At 38.1% G+C, this 26,961-nt stretch overlaps 2 protein-coding genes across 6 annotated transcripts in view; one reads left to right on the forward strand and one right to left on the reverse strand.

The window, feature by feature from the left end:
- SGTB (small glutamine rich tetratricopeptide repeat containing beta) overlaps window positions 1–6,233 on the forward strand; it is a 50,790-nt gene extending 44,557 nt beyond the window's left edge. For both annotated transcript variants that reach the window (XM_017537860.2, XM_017537861.2), the window contains exons 9-11: window positions 4,030–4,067; window positions 4,312–4,395; window positions 5,930–6,233. In XM_017537860.2, the coding sequence (XP_017393349.1) occupies window positions 4,030–4,067; window positions 4,312–4,395; window positions 5,930–6,041 (234 nt within the window). In that variant the 3' untranslated portion in view covers window positions 6,042–6,233. The remainder of the gene's footprint in view (window positions 1–4,029; window positions 4,068–4,311; window positions 4,396–5,929) is intronic.
- Window positions 6,234–11,058: 4,825 nt separating this feature from the next.
- TRAPPC13 (trafficking protein particle complex 13) overlaps window positions 11,059–26,961 on the reverse strand; it is a 51,434-nt gene continuing 35,531 nt past the window's right edge. For 2 of the 4 annotated variants that reach the window (XM_017537859.2, XM_017537857.2), the window contains 5 exons: window positions 24,176–24,309; window positions 15,196–15,394; window positions 13,626–13,726; window positions 11,844–11,991; window positions 11,059–11,701 (listed from right to left, as the gene is read on the reverse strand). In XM_017537859.2, the coding sequence (XP_017393348.1) occupies window positions 11,594–11,701; window positions 11,844–11,991; window positions 13,626–13,726; window positions 15,196–15,394; window positions 24,176–24,309 (690 nt within the window). In that variant the 3' untranslated portion in view covers window positions 11,059–11,593. Of the gene's footprint in view, window positions 11,702–11,843; window positions 11,995–13,625; window positions 13,727–15,195; window positions 15,395–24,175; window positions 24,310–26,961 lie in introns of all 4 variants that reach the window. The other 2 variants (XM_017537858.2, XM_017537856.2) reach the window with 1 other exon arrangement.

Below are 26,961 nucleotides of genomic sequence, written 5' to 3' on the forward strand. Positions count from 1 at the left end.
TTTTTTTTAATCTGGCTTGCTATTCTGTGTCTTTTAATTGGGACATTTATTTACATTTAAGATTAGTAGTGGTATGTGTAAATTTGATCTTGTCATCATGATGCTAGCTGGTTAGTTTGCAGACTTATGTGGTTGCTTAATAGTGTCACTGGTCTATGTACTTCAGTGTGTTTTTGTAGTGGCTGGTAACAGTTTTTCCTTTCCATATTTAGTGCTCCCTTCAGGACCTCTTGTACGGCAGGTCTGTTAGTAATGAATTCCGTCAGCATTTGCTTGTCTGAAAAGGATCTTATTTCTCATTTGCTTATGAAGCTTACTTTGGCCAGATGTGAAATTCTGGGATGGAAATTCTTTTAAGAATGTTGAATATTGGTCTCCAATCTCTCCTGGCTTGTAGGATTTCTGCTTAGAGATCTGTTATTAGTCTAATAGGCTTCCCTTTGTAGGTGGTCTCACCTTTCTCTCTGACTGAATGGCAGGGTTCTTAACCTGTCCATGTGCCTCCTGTGGGAAAGCCAAGGATGGACTTCAGGAAGCTCAGGGATTTCCCCAAAATTGTGTATAAAAATCTGTGTACATGTGTATATGTGCATTTTTCCAGGGAGAGTATCATATTTTTCATCAAATTGGCATAGGAGTCTGCCAATATATGAAAAGTTAAAAACTGTCTTGGCTGGGCACAGTGGCTCATGCCCGTAATCCCAGCACTTTGAGAAGCCGAGGCAGGCAGATCACGAGGTCAGAAGTTCGAGACCAGCCTGGCCAACATGGTGAAACCCTGTCTCTATTAAAAGTACAAAAATTAGCCAGGTGTGGTTGCAGGCACCTGTAATCCCAGCTGCTTGGGAGGCTGAGGCAAGAGAATTGCTTGAACCCGGGAGGCAGAGGTTGCAGTGAGCCAAGACCATGCCATTGTACTCCAGCCTGGGCAACAGAATGAGACTCCGTTTCAAAAAACAAAAACAAAAAACCAAAACAACCAACCATCCAAACAAAAACTATTCTCTTACATTAAAGTGGTCCTAGGAAGATATCTAACATCTGCAGTCTGAGTATTTGGTCATTGTGGTTCCCTAGGCTTGCCCCTCAGCATTGTCTGCCTTGTTTTCTATCTTAAGAGTCGTGTCTGTGTGTGTGTGTGTGTGTATAAAATGCCCTCTATTCTTCAAACCAACAAAATAATTTATTAATTTATGGGTCTTTTTGAGAACATAACATGCTGTAGCCCAATATGTGGTAACTTTGATTTAGTGGGTCTAAGATGTTATCAAGCTCCTGGGGTGACTGTATTTTTTGGATGAGGATTATTCTATCACATGATATGCCCTTGGAGGGCAGAAATCGGTTTTTATTCATCTTTTGTTTCCTTCAAAAAAATTTGTCTTGCATCAATTACATCTTCTGTTGAACTGAAATGCACAGATGACTCATTCTCAGTGAGATAAGTCTTTTTAGCAATAGGTTGTTTTTATTTTTCCCTCATCAAATTTCAGTCTTCTTACCATGCTGGCAAATACATGTTTTGTAGGTCTTGTGACTTTTTTTTTTTTTTTAAGCATGGCTACCCATTCTAGGACTCAGGTTATGGAATTGTGACAGGATGTGAAAATGGAATTCTTTTAGTTTCAGATTTGGCTTAGGCTCCAAGCTGCTATGTACCAAAATAAGGTGTGAGACCACCATGTAGGAGTTGCAAAAGATGGGGATAAAAAACATGTTTTGTGACTTGTAAAAAGGGCCAGGTTGATAGAGATAAAAACATGATTTTTGGAGAGAGCTATTAGAGTTCTAGGGCTCCATATATGAAGGAAGTGGGGAAGCTTGCTCTCATCTCAAGCCGCCACTGAGAAAGGGCTTTTCTGGTCCAGAGACTTTCTACCTGATGTTCAACTGGAAAACCAGTGGCAGAATTAGCTGTGTGGTTTGGGCAGTTACTATACTGATGACAGTGGAGCAGAGGTGTTTCCTGTCGACCAAGGTGAGCACACACAATTGTGAGAGGGTGTGTCTGAATATGTCCAAGAGGCTTTCTTGGAAGTGTGACAGGATCCCAACACAGAATCTTTGGAGGACTGCCAAGAACCTGAGACTGAAACGAAAGTACTCTCATCCATCCAGAGAGTAAATTACCCTTTTCAAAGAATAGATGAGAAATCTCCAGGGGTGTAAGGAAGGGAGAAGTGTCTGAAGAACACTAGAAAGTACCCTGTAAGAGAACTACAGCAGTTTTTTTTAACACCTTGCAAATTCAAAGAGCACCTATGCAAAACTAGTAAGATAATACCAGTCATCAAATAAGAACTTTCCTGTTCCTTTCACCTTTACCTCCATTTAACCCTCACCCTGGAGGGCCAGAACTCCTAATCACAAGTTGGGGGAAGAGGACTAGAAGCACTACAGGATAAAGCACTATAGGCCTGGGCCTGGTGGCTCATGCCTGTAATCCCAGAACTTTGGGAGGCTGAGGTGGGCGGATTACTTGAGGTCAGGCATTCCGGACCATCCTGGCCAACCTGGCGAAACCCTGTCTCTACTAAAAATACAAAAATTAGCTGGATGTGGTGGTGCACACCTGTAATCCCACTTACTTGGAAGGCTGAGGCAGGAGAGAATTGCTGGAACCCAGGAGGCTGAGGTTGCAGTGAGCTGAGGTCATGCTATTGCACTCCAGTCTGGGTGACAAAAAAAAAAAAAGCACTATAGGACAGTAGTCCCCAACCTTTTTGGCAACAGGGACTAGTTTCATGGAAGACAATTTTACCATGGACCATACTGGGCGTAGAGGGTAAGAGAAGGATGGGGAGAATCATTAAATTTTCATGAGAAGCACTCAACCTAGATGCCTCACATATGCAGTTCACAGTAGGGCTCTTGCTCTTCTGAGAATCTAATGCTGCAGCTGATCTCACTCACCCACTGCTAACCTGCTGCTCTGCAGCCTGGTTCCTAACTGTCTGTGGCCCAAGGGTTGGGGACCCCTATGATGGGAAACAGAGCAGTCACTGTTGCCTCTTTTCTGCTGCAACTGGCCAATGTGTAGCAGGCCCATGCTAGGGAAGGAAAAAGTTTTACCTATAAATGAAGCTTTATGTTTTTGGTTGTTACACTGAGACATTAATTACTGAACTGGAGGTCATTTTATACAACTTAAAGTGACAGGAGGACTGCTTACTGAAAAGTGACCGGAAAAGCCATAGATCTGCTCTAAATTTCTTCTATTTCCTAGATTCTGGGAGAATGGAAAGAACTGCTGTTGCAGAGCCAGTTTAAAGGGATTGCAAAATGTTTACAGCTCATACGGCCTGCTTTTCCTGTGTAATGCCCTTAGCACTTATGGGTTGGCTCAGAGGCACCAATCCTGACTGGGACTTGAGGAAAGTTTTGAATTATTTGCAAATCAATCAGTGATCTTTCTGGTAATATAAGCAAGTGCCCAACACTTCATAGAGAGTCCCTGAATAAAAACTATTGTCTATAAAGATTTAGACTAAATTCAAATTTTATATGAATATTGTTGACAGTCCCCATTTGAGGCCAAAGAAACTGTGATGCTTTCAAAATAGAATATTTTAAAAGTGTGTGTGCACATAAATTTAATTCTCTGTGCCACTGTAAGCATGGGAAGGATTGAAACTGCTGGGCCCTGTGGAGCAAAGTCACATCTCTTAAGAGCTCATTCGGAGTGGACCTTCTCAAGTGTAGGAGATTCCTTAACTATACTTTTAACGTTCCTATTTTTCCTTTTGGCTTAATTGATGTGATCAGTGTAGTAAGTAAACTGCTGTCAATGTCCTCAGTTTATAGTGTTGTTTGTAATCTCTGCATCCTCACCATGTCTTCTTAATGGCACTTTTTCTAGTACCTCCTCTCTTTTTATGTTCCCATTTACTTTGCATAGCACACTGAAACTTTACAAAATGTTAGTGCATACATGGTTTAGCTTTCATTCTTCCAAAAAAAAAAATCTTTGTTAAAAATCCCTACATATATTAACTGCCTTTAATGGGAGGTGCTATTTTTCAATTCCAGGCAGCAAGTTTAATGCAGAACCCTCAAGTTCAACAGCTGTAAGTATATAGAAATAGCTTATTATATTTCCTTGATTCTACTTGCCAGCCTCCTAATTCGAGCACATCAGCTCAAAAATGATGAAACTGTTCCAAATGGCAGTCAGTTGGAGCTTAAAGCAATACACATTTGGTCTAGCCTCTGGCATAACATGGGCATATTTTATTAACTTTTCCTCGTCCAGTTGTCTTATTTGTTAAGAATATACACCAATCCCAGTGATGTATTTCTTGTGTACTCTAGAATGTCAGGGATGATGACAAATGCCATTGGGGGACCTGCTGCTGGAGTTGGGGGCCTAACTGACCTATCAAGCCTCATCCAAGCGTAAGTATTATTTAAAATAGAAGATGTCTTTTATGTTTTACAGCTTATCTCTTTGGTGAGGGGTAAGGGCATTCTTTTTAAATTTTTATCTTTTACTGTTAGTAATATTGGCCTCTTTAAACTTACTAAATCTGAAAGAAGTTCATGAATTAGAACTACTTTTTAGACTGCAGGGCAGGAATCCAGACCTGGTCTGGCCAGCCCTGTCTGTTGAGAAAAAGAATCATATGTTCATTCTGCTTTTTTTCCCCTACTCATTATGCTTTATTAAAAGGGGACAGTCAAGTACCAACAGATTTTTTTTTTTCTTTTCTGGCACCATCTCAATAAGGCAGGTGAGGGACAGATATTAGAAAAGTAGATAATTTATATCCCTACTCAATGTCTAGAGAGACTGAGGTACAGGTTAGTGACTTACTAAAGAAGCCAAAGCACATTTAGTCTTTTCATTTGCAGCCTAATTTTAGTTTTACTTGATTGTGTTGTCAGTATGAAATTAGGGTCCTCGGTTTTCTAAGTGGTGGCATCATTGCAATATCTTTGGTTACAGAGGGTCCCAAGGATTGGTGACCTGTTACTTTGAGGGTATGGAGACAAACAGTAAAAGTTATATCTCCAAATAAATTGTGATCTCATATATATATAAAGCTATTAATCCCCCATTTTTTTTTTCCAATAAAGAGCCAAGAAAATGTTTTTTTTTAGCAGACTTCAAACTACTCAGGGACACAGATGAAGGTCAAGTATCTACTTAAAATATATATCAATTTAGGTACACATACATAGTTTAAAATCACGTTACCTACTTTAACGTTCAGCCAATTCAGGAAACTATTTTATTCAAACTTTTTCAGTGCCTGTCAACACTTAGAGGAACTACCTGCATCAACTTGTTACTTGAGCACATTGCCTTCACTTAAATTGGTGAAGATAACTTTGAGTTTTGAAACTGTGTCTGATGCTTTTGCTGGACACTTTATATGAAGCCACAGTACCATTTGTTGTCATCACAACCGTGTATCCACTTAGAATATTGCATTTTTAGAATGACCTTTAAGTGGCATATAGTAATGCCTAACACTGCCAATAGAGGGTCACACACTAGAATTTGTGATAAACTTCTTAGTGTTTTTAAAATTAGTTGTTAGGTAACCTCCCAAAGCATCCCAAACTGGGTGTTATATGAGATTGTTAAGACTTATGTATAAAAGCATTATATTTGAGCACATACAATAAAAACATATACTTCTTAGCCCTTTGCTTCTTTGTTATTAGCACTATAGAAGTAGATTTCACCCAATTGAAGTATTCATTTTATTAGCATGGGTGTTTTGTTTCTTATAAAGAACACTGCATTGTAATTATGCTATATGGAGGTATTGGTAAACTCGTAGATACTAAAGTTGTGGCTCTAAAACTTGTTTTTATAGAAAAAGCCCCCTGTAGGTAGCTCCCACATTTTCTGCAGTTCTTTTTGCATGGGTAAGTGTGACTGGTAATTCCCTATTCAAACCACGTTGCATCTTTACTACAGGGGACAACAGTTTGCTCAGCAGATACAGCAACAAAATCCTGAACTTATAGAGCAACTGAGAAATCACATCCGGAGCAGATCATTCAGCAGCAGCGCTGAAGAGCATTCCTGATTCGACTAGGGGCTGAAGCCCAGGATACAAATAGTTTATGGCTATGAATGAAGTATTTGTTGTAGATAGTACCCCCTCCCTCCTTCAAAAAACCAAACACCATATCTGATGTTTGAAAATAATGGAGGAAAACCTCTTGTGTATATTCTTAAAGAATAAATCCGTTTAGACAATAGGTGTATCACAAACAGACTCAAAACATAACATGACTCCTTTGGAAATGATCACTGGCCTTTAAGTGCCAATATAGCACTGGGATAAGGTTCCATTTTCAAACTTATATCATATTTGTATATTAGATTTAATAGCAAAGTATATTTATTGAACTCCAGTAGGGCTATTTGTTGGTAAGCTCTTTAGCTCCAATTTCCCTTAAGCGAAGTTTTTTGAGAGGTGAAATGACCCAAAGGAAAGGTTTCCTATGCTGGTTGAGAAGGCATGTACTTGCTACCGAGCAGTATGTCAGGAGAGAAGGAATATTATCTAGGTTTAGCTTTGATAAGTACTATCAGTAATGAATAAATAACATGGGAAACAATATCTTTAATGTTGCTTGTCCTGGCAAACAGGGAATCTTAAGAGCTGTTAGGAAGCAGCACTTGATGCAACGGATGTTTTGAAAAGAAAAAAATTGGTAATGTGATTGTATAGAAAGTAAAGGTAGGATGCTCAGGTTTTCTGCATAGTTCTTAACTAATCTTGTCTGCAGTTTGGTATTGATAACATTAGCATGGCCACTTACGTTAAATACACAATAAGATACATTTAGAAATCCTTAATGCACTGGTTAGGTCAGTGATATCACTGTTTGACTTAATTATCACAATTTCCCCAGTGGTAACCTTACCTTGGAAACTATCAAATATAAACACATTTAACTAAGCCAGTGACTTGCTCCTAAGTTAAGGATTTTCTAAATGGTATTTGCGTGCCCATAAACACTGATTTTTTTTTTAAAAAAAGGAAACTTAGTAATTATTTGATGGATAACAAAAAGCATCATCTATCACTAACATTGCTTGTTCATGTAATCCATGATAATTTGGCTTGGCATGCCAGTCTTATAATTAACATAGTTTAAATTTGATGCAATTTAAAATATAACAAGAGACTTAAAATCTTTATTATAAATTAGATGCCATATTACTTAGTGGAGAAAAGGAGCATTAGGCATTAATGGCATGGATCTAACTGCAGTGAGGGTGATTATTTAATTAAATTCCGAGTGGAATATATTTTTTGTTTATTTATCATGAAATTGGTGCTGACATGTAATGACTTCACAAGTTTTGTGAGGGAAAACTGAAAAAGGAAGTAACATAAATTTGGTGGGTTTTTTTTTGAGATGGAGTTTTACTCTGTTGCCAGGCTGGAGTGCAGTGTTGTGATCTCAGCTCACTGCAACCTCCACTTCCTGGGTTCAAGCAATTCTCAAGCCTCAACCTCCTGAGTAGCTGGGATTATGAGTGCCTGCCATGACATCCAGCTAATTTTTGTTTTTGATGGTGATTGGGTTTCATCATATTGGCCAGGCTAGTGTTGAACTCCTGATCTCAAATGATCTGCCCACCTTGGCCTTTCAAAGTGCTGGGATTACCGGTGTGAGCCACTGTGCCTGGCCACGAAGTAATATAAAATTAAATTGGTAATAATGCAGATGATTAGGCCTCATGGAACCATTATCAAAAGACTAATTGGCCTGGCACAGTGGTTCATGCCTGTAATCCCAGCACTTTGGGAGGCAGAGGCAGGCAGATCACTTGAGGTCAGGAGTTTGAGACCAGCCTGGTCAACATGGTAAAACCCTGTCTCTACTGAAAATACAAAAATTAGCCTGGTATGGTGGCGGGTGCCTGTAATCCCAGCTACTTGGAAGGCTGAGGCATGAGAATCGCTTGAACCTGGGAGGCAGATGTTGCAGTGAGCCGAGATTGCGCCACCACACTGTAGGCTGTGTGACAGCAAGACTCCAACTCAAAAAAAAAAAAAAAAAAAAGAAAGAAAGAAAAAAGACTAATTATTTTGTATCTTGAAATTTAAAAACCAACTTTTCTCTTTCTCCTTTGTGACATTAGAGCAGTAGTTCTATAACTTCATTGTAAGAATCACCTGGAGAATTCATTAAAGATGCAGATTCGGGGCCACATGTTAAATTCTGATATAGTAGGTCCTGTAATAAGGCCTAGGAATGGCCATTTTAAACAGTACACTAGGTGGTTTTGATATAGATACAAGGACTCTAATTTAGAGGAACACTAGATGTTTCTCAATTAGACTTGTAGACACCTAAGCACCTGCACTAGAGCTACAATGAAGATCTGTAGATATATGGTTCTGTAGAATTTAAATTAAGTCTTAGGCCCTCAGAAGTTAAATTCGTATCCCATCTAAGCCAACTTCATTTTTCACTAAGTTAGAATGAATTCCTAGTATTCCAGTATTATACAGAATGAAGTACTACTACTAATCACATAGAAGTTATTACTGTGATATAAAAAAGAAATAGATCCTTAATTAAAAATTAGTCACTCATATTTGGTGTTGAATAAGAAGTTTCTAGCGTTAACTATCTTGAGTGCATTAAAAATGCTTTCAGAGCAATAAGATAAGCTACAAATTAACAGTGACAGAAATGAAAGAGGGGATATACTACAGTCACTATGGGTATTAAAAGGCTAACTAGAAAACACCATGACCAACTCAAGGATTGTATATTTAACAACTTAGATGAAACAAATTCCTTGTAGGATACAAACTAGAAAGCTCACTGAATAAAAACTAAATAGACCCATATTTATTAAGGAAATTGAGTTTGTGTTTAAGTTAAAAACCTTCCTAGAAAGAAAACTACAGGCCCAGATAACATCAATGATGAATTTTACTAAACACTTAGGGAGAAATAATACCAATTCTAAACAATCTCTTCTAAGAAGCAGAGGAGGAGGAAACACTTCCCAACTCATTTTATTTGGCCAATATTACCCAAAGATACTATAAGAAAAAAACTGTAAAACAATGTCTTCATGTGCTAACATCTGTAGTTAAGTTAGCCATTCTTTTTATATGAAATAATGGGAATTGGTATATTTCTTCGATTTCATTTATCTGTGTCTTTGCTAACATACCACCTGTAACAAATTCAATCTAGATGCTATCTGTCCACTCAACGCATATTTTCATTCTATTCAAGCCATTTTTGCTCTTCAAGTAATTTCATCACTTTGGAATCACAGCATTGCAAGCTATTTCAAAAAAGTTTTGTGTGGTTGGATTGTGCTAGCTACTTTTAAATTTATAAAAAATGCCCCATACATTTTCTTGCTTGTCTGGGAAATATAGTTGCTATCTAACCGAAAAATAAGAGGGCATTATTAAAGTAACTCTTTAAGCATTCTACTAAATGTTTGACTTCCATTAATCATATTTCTTGTAGTAGCTGTAGCTATTATACTATATATGTAAAACAGAACAGGTTCTCTATATGCAAATGACGTTTTCATTTAATGTACCAAATTGTGTATCTATCTAACTTTTATAATATAGGTTAAACAGATCCTTTCTAAGATGGCATTATCTAATCTTTAAAGTATGAATATGTGTCTAAGTTATTGTTTATAAACAGAAGAGACTATAATTAAAATATAGAGGAGATTCCAAGTGACCATCATGTTACTTTTAAAATTTGAAACACAATGAAACAGAAGATTCAGTCATAAGAAGATGCTTGAAAAACAATCCAAGTATCCAGTACAGTGGCTATAAAATGTTATTTCATCATTTAATCAATCTTAATCATTTTGAGATGAAGAGACTTCAATTTTACACTGCTTGCACTTTATTTTATACAGACATTTCATCAATTATGAGGTGCAAACCTTCTGAATATAGCTTTCATTCAAACAATTTGTCATGGCAATAAATAATTATGCATTGAAAAACCAGTTTTTGTATTTGATTTAATGCACTCTTACATTTAAGAAATTATACATACATTCTTGAATTTCAACTTACCAAAATAGGATAGCTTTTATTTAACAGCCTAAGCTTTTGTTTTCCTGACAAAATACTGAAACTTCTTGTTACATTCATGCTGCAAAATTGTTTACAACCTCAACTTTCTCACTACTTTGCTGATAACTAAGTGTGATTACATGGAGAAAGTTTTATAACAGTAATACATAATTTAGTTTGAAATCACATCAGAAGATAGAAATTATTTAAATATACTTTATCAAAATAAGTGGCTTATACAATGGGGAAAAAAAAAGAACCAGGAGTTTTTGGCTTATAATTAGAAAATAAGTATTATCCTTAGTTTAGAATTAATGAAAAAAACCAATAACCCAAAATGTAAAACCAACTCTGATCTGTTTAGTACCTGAAAGACATGTATGTTTGTAGGCATAATATACAAACACAGACACAAACCATTATAGCAATTTTGAAAACAACTAGAAAGCTTATACTGTGTTAGCAAATATCAGGTTATAGGATGACTACCCCCATTGTTTTAAGTAAACTTTTTCTGTTGACTGAATAGCTAGGAAAAAAACTGGACTAAGCTGAAATATTTCTTTTTTTTTTTTTTTTGAGGCGGAGTTTCGCTCTTGTTACCCAGGCTGGAGTGCAATGGCGCGATCTCGGCTCACCGCAACCTCCACCTCCTGGGTTCAGGCAATTCTCCTGCCTCAGCCTCCTGAGTAGCTGGGATTACAGGCACGCACCACCATGCCCAGCTAATTTTTTGTATTTTTAGTAGAGACGGGGTTTCACCATGTTGACCAGGATGGTCTCGATCTCTTGACCTCGTGATCCACCCGCCTCAGCCTCCCAAAGTGCTGGGATTACAGGCTTGAGCCACCGCGCCCGGCCTTAAGCTGAAATATTTCTTAAAAAAATATTGAAAAGTTCTGAGAAGCAACTGTTATCTTCTACATTGAGGTCAGCAGACTATATCCTGCAGGCCAAATCTGTCCAGCTGCCTTTTGTGTTTTTTTTTGTTTTGTTTTGTTTTTGAGAGAGTCTTGCTCTGTTGCTCAGGCTAGAGTGCAGTGGCATGATCTTGGATTATGGCAATTTTCAAGTGATTCTCCTGCCTCAGCCTCCAGAGTCCAGCTGCCTCTTTTTGTGTATACCACTGTACTTTTTTTGCCTACTGTCTGCTCTTGCAGTATAATGGCAGAGTTCAGTATTTGTGACAAAAAACCATATGGCCTGCAAAATCTAAAATATTTAGTATCTTGTACCTTACATAAAAAGTTTGCTGACTCCTGTTCTAGATACTTGCTAGGGACAAATGGTTTCAAATACATAAGCTTTTGGAGAACAAAGTCCAATGGTCATCTAAAATGAAATGAAATAATAGGTGTAGAAAACATACACATGTTCATTTCGAACATAATTTACAAGATAAAATCAGATCTCTTCAAAACAAATAATATTTTAACCATTTTACAGGAGAACATATTTGTTGCTGACATCATCATTTACAAAGGTGACAAAAAGAGCAGTTCTGTGAAACTAAATGAAAAGCATAACATTGGAAATTTCCTTCAGCTTTCCACTTTAATGGCCGAAGATACCACACAGACTTGTGCAATGTCATCATATTCATATGTTCTCTTTAAGAATGTGTCTGTTAGTCTTAAGCCGGAGACACTCTATTGAGAGAGAGAGAGAGAGGGAGAGAGAGAGAGAGAGATGAGTCTTAAGTTTTCATTCATTTAGAGAAAATATGGATATTACAAATGACTTGTAAGTTAATAGCCCCCAAATCTTGGAATTTCTGAAAAGACAGCATACTTGCAGACCCTGCACTGAAGAAAGCAGAGTAAGGGCAAGACAGAGCGAAGAACTTGGATGCAGCTTTCCCAGCTGTCTTCCTGAAATTCCACACCAGTGGATGGAATTGGTATTGCACATTTCCAAAACCAGATCCATAGTCCTTTCACTGCTGGAGGAATCAGAATAGGAATAAATCTTGTTCATTTCACAAAGAAGTTCTGCGATATTTCTACTAGTGACAGTAAACTTGTTTTCTCAGTATCCAGGAGAATAAAAACCAGAAAGAGAGAAGCTATTATAACATTTTAATTTCACTTAAAATAGAATCAGGACTATGAAAGAAAGTCACACCTTCTAGCACTTAAAACGGCCTCAGACTAATCTGCCTGTCTGGATGTTGGCCTCCTAGTTCTATCATTCAACACTGGCCTCCTGATCTGCTGTTAACAGTTTTACCATTTTTCTGGGAGACTTCCAGACATTTGTGTCTAATCTTGTTGCCATATATTCTCACTGTTTCTGTTAGGTACTCTACAGAAAAAGAAGAAAACAGCTGATTCTGGTCTAGTCCTTTTGATATTTTATGTTACTTTACCATAACCTGGAAAACAACTGGCAAGATGCGTAAGACATAAATACTATTCAGCTTTGCTAACTGAATTATTTACCAAGAAAAGACTCCTTCTGCTTATAACAGATATCACCAGTTCAGCTTAACTATGTTAAGTTAAAAAAAACTTAATAAAAGTATATGCACATTGTTCTTTTTTAAATAACCGAAAGGCTCATAATGAAAAATAGTCTCCTCCCACCATTCATGGCTACTTATGGCTCCTTTAGCTGTTTATTCTTATACTTGGCTCCATATTTTAAACTGCTTATTTAAATTTTATTTTTTTTTGTAGACATATTGACCTTACAGTATTAACTTTTATATATCTGTATCTCCCTAACAAACATTTGAGATGCCTACTATGTGCCAGCGACCAGGGTAGATGCACTACATGACTATTATTAATTTCACAAATTAATGTGCATATCTCTGGTGTGTAGGGGGAGAGAATAACATTTATATAGAAAGGAAAATAAAGATAATAATACAAATAATAATACAAACCAAGTGGTAAGGCAAGTAGGAGCAGAGGTAATAGGACTGGAACTTAATTCTACTTTTTTCTAGTTTCAAAGCCCTGTGCTCTTTGCTTCCTGATAGTTCAGATTATGCTCTCTCTCTATTGTCAAAACCCTGTTTTTGAATCAATGATTTCCCCTTACATTAAATCCATAAACAATGTTTGGTTTCTTAATACTCAAGATACAGCTCAAGTACACGTATGCCTCAAAAAATCTTACTACTTTAACTCATAATGTATTAATATGTAAGAACCTATTAGAATTCATGTTTTGGTGAAGGAAGTATAAACAATGAAAAGAGAAACTTTGAAGTCAAATATACCTGGTTTAAAATTCTGGCCCCATCTTTTCTAGCCCTCTGAGATTGACTAAGTCACTTAGCCTCTCTGAGTTGGCTTTCTCTTGCATAGAATGTGAACAATGAATACCCACCTCATAGGGTGTAACGCGTGAATGAAAATACAGAAGATGCATAATACAATAGGCTTTTACAAATATGTAATTATACTGCTACCAGATGAAAAATTTTACAGTACTCAATATCAACATTAGAGAAGGCTATATGTCAAGAGGAAACTCAAAAGGAGATAGTAATAAAAAGATTTAAAAATTCTATTCTAGGTAGGTGAGGTAGAAAGGACATCCATCCTCAAACGGTGGCATTACCTGCAGTTTGTTATTTTACAGGTAATATGAAAAGGTTCTTCGAGGTTTACGGTATCTGGTATTGCCTCCAAAGACAATCTAACATCTCCATAACCTGGAGCCTAAGAAAACAAGCAACACAGTTAATATATATCCATCATAAAACCTTTCCATTTTAATGAAGGCACCACAGGAGCACATTCACTCAACAGTTGTTGGGTTTCTAAGCTGATGTTCTAAGAAAATACTTCTAATTCCCTTTACTCTTACCTCATTATATGTTCTTTTGCAGCGACTGCCTGTGGAATAGCCTGGCAGACCTGGACTGTATTTGTTATATAAATAATTACTCCATGTTCAGTAGAGGTAAAATGAATCTCACAGGTAAGTAGTAAGTCAAGAAAATTCAGGGAGTTGAAGGGACACTTTCCAGATACTGTAGCCTCTATATCTATACTTTAAATAGGTCACATTATTTTCTAAAGAAAGAGGAGGATGATGTTAAAAGGAGCCAGGAAGAAAATCATGACTTTTCACAAGACACACAGATTAGGATGGACTATAACAACACTGAGGCTTGGAACAGGCCATGGCAGAAAAATAACTAATAGCTATATTTAAGTGGTCCTAGGGATCATCACTGTCATCATCTTTTTTTTTTTTAAATTACTGCCTCAAACAGTGAAAGAAAAGTACAACTTAGAGTATGTCAAAACATGTAATATTCAGCATAAAGGAAGGAGGATCCTGTCATATATTCTTATAAGCATAAGAAAAAGAAGTCTGGTAGCTATCTCTATTCTCAGAGCAGAAATTAGGTAAAATATGTAACCGATGCATATAAGATAACTTTAGTAGAACTCACCTTCTGAGGAGATGCCTCAGGATTTTTTTTTTTCTTTTTTTTTGAGACAGAGTTTTGCTTTTGTTGTCCAGACTGGAGTGCAATGGCACAATCTCAGCTCACTGCAACCTCCACCTCCTGGGTTCAAGCAATTCTCCTGCCTCAGTCCCCCGAGTAGCTGGGATTACAGGCATGAGCCACCATGCCCAGCTAATTTTTATATTTTTAGTACAGACAGAGTATCACTGTGTCGGCCAGGCTGGTCTCAAACTCCTGACCTTGTGATCTGCCTGCCTCGGCCTCCGAGAGTGCTGGGATTACAGGTGTGAGCCACCGTGCCCGGCTGCCTCAGGATTTTTAACATCTTAAAAACGGTATGAACTCAGCAGGTGAATGCAGTAAGTCCAAGAGTTTCAGGACATTGCAAAATAGAAAACCTTAATGTATTTGGATGTCAGAAGAAGAGCGACCATGTGTTACTAAAGGAGGGACACTTGATAAGCAGTTATTTCAATTTGTTTGATAAAGAACACATGTATTAAGGATAAATTAACACTGACCATTTTTCATTCATGGCAACACCAGTTTTCTACCCACATTTCTGTGAAACTATTAATCTTTTCTTCTCTAGTAATATTAATGCCTTTTATAGTGCTCCAGTTTTTTTGCTGATGGATGTAAAAATATTTAAGTTGTTTTAACTGCCTGTCTCCCACACACCCCAGTGAAGTTTTTTTCCAAACTCACCATTCTTTGAAGTTGGCTGGTCTGTAACCTTCCCCTTTCACCTAGATTTGTTTTCCATACTATATCCAGTTTTCCAATTACTGTTACTCCCTTAATGATGCCTGCTTTTTCTGCAAATTCCTTCTTGGGCTTTAGGCAGTATAAGTACTGGCGTGTGTCCATTGGCTGTAAATATGCTCTTGACCTAAACGTAGATACACTGAGAGGGGCAGAGACAGAGATAAAGAAAATTCTCTAGCATCTTTTAAAAAAGAAACCATGGCTGTGATTGTTCCTTTGGATAGGAACTAGATGATGTACCTCCAAAGATCAACAGTAGAACATGTTAGTGATTTCAAAACAAATAAAAATAATCACTGCGATGATTTATTTTTCTTTAATTTTTTTCAGTTGACATAGAAAATACTGAGGTTCTATATAGTAATTGGTACTCCAAAATGGGGTCCTTTTTTTAAAAAAATAGTTTTAAGAGACCAGGTCTTTCTCTGTCACCCAGGCTAAAGTTCAATGGTATGATCATAGCTCACTGTAACTTATAATTTCTTGGCTCAAGGAGGTTCCTTATAATAGAATATAACATATTACTTATAAAATTGGATGTGTATCTATCAAGTGAAAAGTGCAATAGAAACCAGAACCTGAAGTATCTGGTCTCTTTTCTCTAAAATTATCAACAGACTAATAAGAGATATACCATTCTAAACACATTTCAAAATGAACTAAAATATCTACAAAAGAATGGAAAATTGTTTTCCTCAATTGTAATCAACCTAGTAATATAAAAGCAAACTTTTCATTCCTAATTAAAAAATTCAGGTACTTTCCCAACGTATTACCTCCTTCTTCTTCTTCTTTTTTTAAATACAGGGTTTCTCTGTCACCAGGCTGGAATGCAGTGGTACAATCATGGCTCAATGCAGCCTTGAACTCGTGGGCTCGTGATTTTCCTGCCTCACTCTCCCAAGGAGCTAGGACTGCAGGAATGTACACCATGCCCATGTTTAATTAAACATGTTTTGATAGTAATGGAGTTTCTCTAAGTTGCCCAGGCTGGTCTAGAACTCATGGCCTCAAACGATCCTCTGGCCTCAGCCTCCCAAAGGGTTAAGATTACAGGCATGAGCCACCACACCCAGCCCATTACCTTCTTATCAGTATTACTGTCAACCCTACATTTATTCTTCCTCTTTTAAATTAGCTATGGAAAGGCATATGTATTTTTGTTTCACAAAATACTAAATCATCTATTCCTATATCCTTTTCTTTTGATGTTGAGAGAGTATTTCTATTTTAAACCCACATTCACCCTTACTCTTTTTAACTTCTCCACCATTCCTTCTCATTCCTCCATTTTATCATTTGCAGAATAGCAATGATAGGTTTCATATTTACCTCACTGGATTTTTATGAGACTTAAAAGACCAAGTGCTTTGTATACTAAAACATACAATGAATGCAAAGGGCTAGGATCTTTATTTTTATGTAATGCAGGGATGAATAGATGGAGCATAGAGATTTTTGGTAAAGTGAAACTATTTTGCATAATATAGTAATGGTGGATACACGTTATACATTTGTCAAAACCTACAATACTTGCCTATAGTTCCAGCTACTTGGGAGAATCGCTTGAGCCCAGAAATCTGACTTTAGCCTGGGCAACATTAGTGAGACCTGTCTCTTAAAACAAAACAAACCAAAAACCAAAAATAATAAAATATACAACAAAAAGTGTGAACTCCAATGCAAATTACAGACATTAGTTAATAGTAAGTGTCAACACTGGCTCATCAACTTAGTAAATGTACCACATTATAACAAGATGTAGATCAGCCACAGTGGCTCATGCCTATAATCTCAGCATTTTGGGAGGTTGAGGTGGGCAGATCACTTGAGGCTGAGGCACCAGAATTGTCTGAACCCAGAAGGTGGAGGTTGCAGTGAGCCTAAATCAAGAGAGTGCCACTGCATGCCAACCTGGGTCACAGAGCTTGACTCTGTTTCTAAATAAATAAATAAAGGAGGGAGGATCCAAGGTGGCCAAATAGGAACAGCTCTGGATTGCAGTTCCCAGTGAAAATGCAGAGGGTGAGTGATCACCGCATTTTCAAATGAATTTTTACTGCCCATAGACCAGGAGATTCCCAGGCGGAAAAGTGCCATGAGTCTCCAGTGTGGCTGTTTCAGCTGGCGCAATGGGTGTCTGCACAAAAACTCACACAAATCCGGGCATCAGCAACTGGAACGCCTGGGAGACAGAGTCGCCTGTTCAACTGAAAAAAAGGGGGCTGAAACGGAGCCAGGTGATCTGGCTCAACTGGTCCCAGCCCCACAAAGACCAGCAATCTGTAATGCTCTGGATTGAGTTTCACAGCAAGCACAGCTGGACCCAGGATGGTCTAGCTCTGTGGGGGGAAGGGCATCCGCAATTACTGAGGCAGTCCACCACTACCAAGGCAGTCTGCCATTACTGAGGCAGACCTCCATTACCGAGGCAGTCCATCATTACCAGGGCAGTCTGCCATTACCAAGGCAGTCCGCCATTACCGAGGTAGTCCGCCATTACCAAGCAATCTGCCATTACCAAGGCAGTCTGCCATTACCAAGGCAGTCCGCCATTACCAAGGCAGTCCGCCATTACTGAGGCAGACAGCCATTACCGAGGCAGTTCTAACTATACCCCTATAAACAAAACTGCAAGGAAGTTCACACAGCTGCTGGGCAAAGCCCACGGCAGTTCAGCAACGCCTCTGCTGGCAGACTGTGACTAGGCTACCTCGTCGCCGGCAAGAGCATCTCTGAAAAAAGGCAGCAGAATGACAGGAACTTATAAATAAAGCCCTACCTTCCCAGGACAGAGCACCTGGGAAAAAAAGGCGGTTATGCATTCTGCTGCAACAGACTTAAACATATCTGCCCAACAGTTCTGAACAGAACAGAGCTCACAGCTCATCACTTGAGCTCCTATAAGGGACACACTGTCTCCTCAAGCAGCTCCCTGACCCCCGTATATCCAAAGAGACACATCATAAAGGAGAGCTCAGGCTGACATCTGATGGGTATCTTTCTGGGACAAAGATAACAGAAGAAGAAACCGGCAGCAACCCTATATTCTGCAGCCGCTGCAGGTGATCCCCAGGCAAGCAGGGTCTGGAGTGGACCTCCAGCAGTCCTTCAGCAGCGGGGGCTGACTGTTAGAAGGAAAACTGAGAAACAAAAAGAAATAACTTCATGAGCAACAAAAAGGACGTCCACTCAGAGATCCCATCTGAAAGTCACCAACCACAAAGACCACAGTTATATAAATCCACAAAAATGGGAAGAAACTAGTGCAAAAAGGATGAAAATACCCAAAACCAGAATGCCTCTCCCCCTCCAAGGGGTCACAACTCCGCACCAGGAAGGGAACAAGGCTGGATAGAGAATGAGTCTGATGAATTGACAAACAGGCTTCAGAACGTGGGTAATAAACTTCTCTGAGTTAAGAGGTCATGTTCTAACCCAATGCAAAGAAACTAAGAACCTTGAAAAAAGGTTTGATGAAGTGCTAACTAGAATAAACAGCTTAGAGGGGAATATAAATGACTTGATGGAGCTGAAAAACACAGCATGAGAACTTCGTGAAGCATACACAAGTTTCAATAGCTGAATTGACCAAGCAGAAGAAAGGATATCAGAGATTGAAGATCAACTCAATGAAATAAAACGAGAAGGCAAGATTAGAGAAAAAAGAGTAAAAAGAAATGAACATAGCCTCCAAGAAATATGGGACTATGTGAAAAGACCTAATCTACGTTTGATAGGTGTACCTGAATGTGATGGAGAGAATGAATCCAAGCTGGAAAACACTCTTCAGGATATTATCCAGGAGTATTTCCCCAACCTAGCAAGGCAGGCCAACATTCAAGCCCAGGAAATACAGAGAACACCACAAAGATATTCCTCAAGAAGAGCAACCCCAAGGCACATAATCGTCAGATTCACCAGGGTTGAAATGAAGGAAAAAATGCTAAGGGCAGACAGAGAGAAAGGTAGGGTTACTCACAAAGGGAAGCCCATCAGACTCACAGCAGATTTCGCAGAAACCCTAGAAGCCAGAAGAGAGTGGGGGCCAATATTCAACATCCGTAAAGAAAAGAACTTTCAACTTAGAATTTGATATCTAGCCAAACTAAGCTTCATAAGTGAAGGAGAAATGAAATCCTTTATGAATAAACAATTGCTCAGAGATTTCATCACCACCAAGCCTGCTTTACAAGACAGCTCCTGAAAGAAGCACTAAACATAGAAAGGAACAACTAGTACCAGCCACTCCAAAAATGTACCAAATGGTAAAGAGCATCAACACAATGAAGAAACTGAGTCAACTAATGGGCAAAACAACCAACTAGCATCAAAATGGCAGGATCAAATTCACACATAACAATATTAACCTTAAATGTAAATGGGCTAAACGCCCCAGTCAAAAGACATAGACTGGCAAATTGGACAAAAAGCCAAAACCCATCGATGTGCTGTATCCAGGAAACCCATCTCACATGCAAGGATACCCATAGCCTCAAAATAAAGGGATGGAGGAAGATCTACCAAGGAAATGGAGAGCAAAAAAAAGTAGCAGTTGCAATTCTAGTCTCTGATAAAATAGACTTCAAACCAACAAAGATCAAAAGAGACAAAGAAGGGTATTACATTACATAATGGTAAAAGGATCAATGCAACAAGAAGAGCTAACGATCCTAAATATATACGCACCCAATTCAGGAGCACCCAGATACATATTAACGAATTACAAAGAGACTTAGACTCCCACACAATAACAGTGGGAGACTTTAACACTCCACTGTCAATTTCAGACAGATCAACAAGACAGAAAATCAACAAGGATATCCAGGACTTGAACTCAGACCTGGAACAAGCAAACCTAATAGACATTTACAGAACTCTCCACTCCAAATCCACAGAATACACATTTTTCTCAGCACCACATCACACCTACTCTAAAATTGACCACATAATTAGAAGTAAATCACTCCTCAGCAAATGCAAAAGAAGAGAAATCGTAACAGTCTCTCAGACCACAGTGCAATCAAATTAGAACTCAGACTTCAGAAACTAACTCAGAACCACACAACTTCATGGAAACTGAACAACTGACTCCTGAATGTTGACTGGATAAACAATGAAATTAAGGCAGAAATAAAGATGTTCTTCGAAACTAATGAGAATGAAGACACAATGTACCAGAATCTCTGGGACGCATTTAAAGCAGTCTCTAGAGGAAAATATATAGCAATAAATGCCCACATGAGAAGCAAGGAAAGATCTAAAATCGACACCCTATCATCAAAATTGAAAGAGCCAGAGGAGCAAGATCAAAAAAACTCAAAACTAGCAGAAGACAAGAAATAACTAAGATCAGAGCAGAACTGAAGGAGATAGAAACACAAAAAAAAAACCTTCAAAAAATCAACAAATCCAGGAGCTGGTTTTTGAAAAGATCAACAAAATAGACCACTAGCCAGATTAATAAAAAAGAAAAGAGGGAAGAATCATTCAAATAGATGTAATAAAAAAGATAAAGGGGATACCACCACTGATTCCACAGAAATACAAACTACCATCAGAGATTACTACAAACAACTCTATGAACATAAACTAGTAAACCTGGGAGAAATGGATAAATTCCTGGACACTTACACCCTCCCAAGCCTAAACCAGGAAGAAGTCGAAACCCTGAATAGACCCATAACAAGGGCTGAAGTTGAGGCAGCAATTAATAGCATAGCAACCAAAAAAAGCCCAGGTCCAGATGGGTTCACAGCCGAATTCTACCAGAAGTACAAAGAGGAGCTGGTACCACTCCTTCTGAAACTTCCAAACAATTCAAAAAGCAGGAATCCTCCCCAAATCATTTAATTAGACCAACATCATCCTGATACCAAAACCCAGCAGAGACTCAACAAGAAAAGAAAACTTCAGGCCAATATCCATGATGAACATAGATACAAAAATCTACAATAAAATACTGGCAAACTGATTGCAACAGCACATTATAAAGCTTATCCATTATGATCAAGTAGGCTTCATCCTGGAAATGCAAGGCGTTCTATATATGCAAGTCTATAAATGTAATTCACCACATAAACAGAACCAAAGACAAAAACCACATGATTATCTCAACAGATGCAGAGAAGGCCTCTGATAAAATTCAACAGCCCTTTATGCTAAAAACTCTCAATAAACTAGGTATCAGTGGAACGTATCTCAAAATAATAAAAGCTATTTAAGACAAACCCACAGCAAATATCATACTGAATGGGCAAAAACTGGAAGCATTCCCTTTGAAATCTGGCACTAGACAAGGATGCCCTCTCTCACCACTCCTATTCAATATAGTACTGGAAGTTGTAGCCAGAGCAATCAGGCAAGAAAAAGAAATAAAGGGTATTCAATTAGGAAAGGAGGAAGTCAAATTGTATCTATTTGCAGACAACATGATTGTATATTTAGAAGACCCTACTATCTCAGCCCAAAATGTCCTGAAACTGATAAGCAACTTCAGCAGTCTCGGGATACAAAATCAATGTGCAAAAATCACAAGCATTCCTATACACCAATAACAGACTTAAAGGGAGCCAAATCAGAACGTATTGCCATTCACAATTGCTACAAAGATAATAAAATACCTAGGAATACAACTAACAAAGGATGTAAAGGACCTCTTCAAGGAGAACTACAAACCACTGCTCAAGGAAATAAGAGAGGACACATATAGATGGAAAAACATTCCATGTTCATGGTTAGGAAGAAATCAATATCGTGAAAATGGCCATAAGGCCCAAAGTAATTTATAGATTCAACGCTATCCCCATCAAGCTACCAGTGACCTTCTTCACAGAACTTAAAAAAACCACCTTAAACTTCATATGGAACCAAAAGAGAGCCTGCATAGCCAAGACAATTCTAAGCAAAAAGAAAAAAGCTGGACGCATCATACTACCTGACTTCAAACTATACTACAAGGCTACAGTAATCAAAACAGCATGGTACTGGTACCAAAACAGAGATATAGACCAGTGAAACAGAACAGAGGCCTCGGAGGCAATGCCACACATCTACAACCGTCCGATCTTTGACAAACCTCACAAAAAAACATGCAATGGGGAAAGGATTACCTGTCTAATAAATGGTGTTCGGAAAACAGGCTAGCCATGTGCAGAAAGGAGAATCTGGACCCCTTCCTGACACCTTACACTGAAATTAACTCCAGATGGATTAAAGACTTAAACATAAGACCTAACACCATAAAAACCCTAGAAGAAAATCTAGGCAAAACTATTCAGGACATAGGCATAGGCAAGGAGTTCATGACTAAAACACCAAAAGCATTGGCAACAAAAGCTAAAATAGACAAATGGGATCTAATTAAACTCCAGAGCTTCTGCACAGCAAAAGAAACAATCATTAGAGTGAACTGGCAACCAACAGAATGGGAAAAAATTTTTGCAATCTACTCATTTGATAAAGGGCTAATATCCAAAATCAACAAAGAACTAAAACAGATTTACAAGAAAAAAACAAACGAACCCATTCAAAAGTGGGTGAAGGATATGAACAGACACTTTTCAAAAGAAGACATATATGAGGCCAACAAACACATGAAAAAATGCTCATCATCACTGGTTATTAGAGAAATGCAAATCAAAACTACACCGAGATACCATCTCACACCAGTTAGAATGGCGATCATTAAAAAATCTGCAGACAACAGATGCTGGAGAGGATGTGGAGAAATAGGAACACTTTTACACTGTTGGTGGGAGTGTAAATTAGTTCAACCATTGTGGAAGACAGTGTGGCGATTCCTTAAGGACCTAGTAATAGAAATTCCATTTGACCCAGAAATCCCATTACTGGGTATATATCCAAAGGATTATAAATCATTCTGCTGTAAGGACACATGCACACGAATGTTCATTGCAGCACAGTTTACAATAGCAAAGACTTGGAACCAACCCAAATGCCCACTGACGATAGACTGGACAGGGAAAATGTGGCACATATACACCATGGATTGCTATGCAGCCATAAAAAATGATGAGTTCGTGTCCTTTATAGGGACATGGATGAACCCGGAAACCATCATTCTCAGCAAACTGACACAAGAACAGAAAATCAAGCACTGCATGTTCTCACTCATAGGCAGGTGTTCAACAATGAGAACACATGGACACAGGGAGGGGAGCTTCACACACTGAGGTCTGCTGGGGGAGGACTAGAGGAAGGACAGTGTTGGGTAGGGAGTTGCGAAAGGAGAACATGGGGAGAAATGCCAGATATAGGTGATGGGGATGGAGGAAGCAAACTACCTTGCCATGTATGTACCCACACAACAATCCTGCATGTTCTTTACATGTACCCCAGAACCTAAAATGCAATAAAATATATATATTAAATAAATAAATAAATAAAAAGATGTAAATAGCAAGAGAAACTGTGAGGAGGGGAAGAGGGTATGTGAAAATCCTACTTTCTAATGAATTTTTCTATGAGGTTCAAACTTTTTTTTTTTTTTCCAGAGACGAAGCCTAGCTCTGTTGCCCAGGCTGAAGTGCAGTAGCGTGATCTTGGCTCACTGCAACCTCCACCTCTCAGGTTCAAGCAATTCTCATGCTTCACCCTCCCAAGTAGCTAGGATTACAGGCACCCACCACCACGCCCAGATAATTTTTGTATTTTTAGTAGAGATGGGGTTTCACTGTGTTGGCTAGGCTGGTCTTGAACTTCTGACCTCATGATCCATCTGCCTCAGCCTCCCAAAGTGCTGGGATTACAAGCATGAGCCACCACAACCGGCTTTCAAACTTCTTAAAAAAAAAAAGTCTATTAGTTAAAAAAAAAAACAAAAAACTGAAGAACAATGGATGTTAGAAAAGCATGTGTCTTTCAAAACAAGGATAAACACTCCACAATTAATATTTACCATTCTCCAGCTTGGCTGACTGAATTTAATTCTGTTACATTGTACATGATAGATGGCTCCAATGAAACTTTCTCCATAAACATAGGTGAGGTTGTAATATTCTGAATCTGGGCTTCCAGAAATACTTCATCAGTCTGAGGATAGGAAAGAAATATCCACCAAAGTGTGATGGCATTTAAAATATTTATCTCAACAAAAATATCTTATCTATATGAAGGAAAAATATTAACCACAAATGTGATTAGTTCATGCCTGCAAATCAAAGTAACCACAATTAATGCAAGAAAAGAAATCTTCACCCTATCATAATTAACAGGGGCAAAGTCAAGAGTTAGTCAACTGATACCTTGTCAAACAATGGATGGAGGATAACTATATTTTGTCTTAACATCCAAAAATACTTAACTGGAATTTCATTTACAAATATCCTAATTCTTTTTATTAGGTATTAAAATATTAAAATATGCCTTGGTATGATGACTATACCTATGCACCTATAATTTCAGTGTTAACATTAAGATAATTAAGTCTTCATTATCACACAGCAGTATAATTTTGATTGTCATCTTAACATCAATTTAGATAGTGTAGTGACCACTGGAATTATGAATTATTTTGTAATCTTGAAGAAATTAACTTTTTAAATTAATTTGCAAGTGGTCATTAGTGATTTCTTAGTTCATTTTAAGTGTGTGTGTGTGTGTGTGTGTGTGTATATATATATTTATTTATATATATATATTTTTCTTTTTTTTTTCTGAGACAGAGTCTCGCTCTGTTGCCAGGTGCCAGGCTGGAGTGCAGTGGTACAACGTCGGCTCACTGCAACCTCTGCCTCCTGGGTTCAAGCAATTCTCCTGTCTCAGCCTCCTGAGTAACTGGGACTACAGGTGTGCACTACCACAGCCAGCCAATTTTTCTATTTTTAGTAGAGATGGGGTTTCACCATTTTGGCCAGGATGGTCTTGATCTCTTGACCTCATAATCTGCCTGCATCGGCCTCCCAAAGTGCTGGGATTACAGGCGTGAGCCACCATGCCCGGCCAGTGTATACTGACGGCTAAAAAAAGTATATGTGAATTATACCTCACAATTTTAGTGCTTTTAAATCAGGCCAAAGGTAATTTGGAGCCCCAGTGACAGATTTTAAAGCTGATGCTATTCAGCAATATTTGTCAGTAGGTAATTTAAATACTTAACTTTATATAAATTAATTCCCTTAATTATGCTAAACAGTCTTTATTTTATGGTATTTGGTTATTGTTTTGTGTAATTGAAGGATAACAGACTAACTTATCTTTGAAACAAACCTACATAAAAAATGATATACTAAGGGTATTCAAGAATTTTTTTTTAAAGTTTCATAGTAATATGTTCACTACACATAAACAACATAAAATCAAGTATGACCAAAAAAATGTGGCACTGAAGAGCTTTTTGTTTTTACTTTTTTGAGACAGACTCTCACTCTGTCACCCAGGATGGAGCGTGGTGGCCTGATCTCAGCTCACTGCAACATCCGCCTCCCAGGTTCAAGGGATTCTCCTGCCTCAGCCTCCCGAGTAGCTGGGATTACAGGTGCACAACATCATACTGAACTAATTTTTGTATTTTTAGTAGAGATGGAATCTCACCATGTTGGCCAGGCTGGTATAGAATTCCTGACCTCAAGTGATCCACCCACCTCGGCCTCCCAAAGTGCTGGGATTACAGGCGAGAGCCACCGTGCCCAGCCTATGAGCATTTTTTTTCCCCCAAAACTGAGTCTTGCTCTGTTGCTCAGGCTAGAGTGCAGTGGCATGATCTCAGCTCACTGCAACCTCTGCCTCCCAGGTTGAAGTGATTCTCCTGCCTCAGCCTCCCCAGTAGCTGGGACTACAGGCGTGTACCACTATACCTGCCTAATTTTTGTATTTTTATTTATTTATTTATTTAAGATGAAATAAAATGAAAATAATTTGCAAAAATATAATAATGAAGTTATAATGTATTGTTATCTAAAACAAAACAGATACTTTAGTCTTGGGACATGTGTTCAAATGAAAATAGAAATAAAGTTGCCCAGGCTGGAGTGTGGTGGCGTGATCTTGGCTCACTGCAATACCTGCCTCCTAAATTCAAGTGATTCTCCTGCATCAGCCTCCCAAGTAGCTGTGATTACAGGCAAGCGCCACCAGGCTGGCTAATTTTTGTATTTTTTTGTAGAGATGGGGTTTTACCATGTTGGCCATGCTGGTCTCAAACTCCTGACCTTGTGATCCACCTGCCTCAGCCTCCCAAAGTGCTGGGATTACAGGCATGAGCCACTGTGCCTGGCTGAGCTTTTTAAACACTAACACCAGGAAAATGAAAATAATTTGCAAAAATATAATGATGAAGTTATAATATATTGTTATCTAAAACAAAACAGATACTTTAGTCTTGGGACATGTGTTCAAATGAAAATAGAAATAAAGTGATTTATTAGTTGAAAAAATATACCACTTAATGGCATTTTTTTGGTTACTTGTTCTAAAAAAAACTACATATATCCCATCAATCCATTGCTTTAAAAAAATAACCACAGACCCACATTTCAATTTTTAAAAATGAAATTTTCTGCATAAATTTAGGAGGAGCTTAGATAAAACGAAAGAAAAACAAGCAGCATAATGGAAAATCAAGTTAGTTTGAACAGTTAGTATAAAGCAATTTGATACTTTATAAATTAAGAATTCAGTGCTAAGGCAGTTGATGTTATTACACATATGTAATGTGTATAAGCAAATGCTGCTTATTGTAAATAT

This window comes from Cebus imitator, unplaced genomic scaffold, assembly GCF_001604975.1.
Source record: "Cebus imitator isolate Cc_AM_T3 unplaced genomic scaffold, Cebus_imitator-1.0 Scaffold107, whole genome shotgun sequence".
Taxonomy (NCBI): domain Eukaryota; kingdom Metazoa; phylum Chordata; class Mammalia; order Primates; family Cebidae; genus Cebus; species Cebus imitator.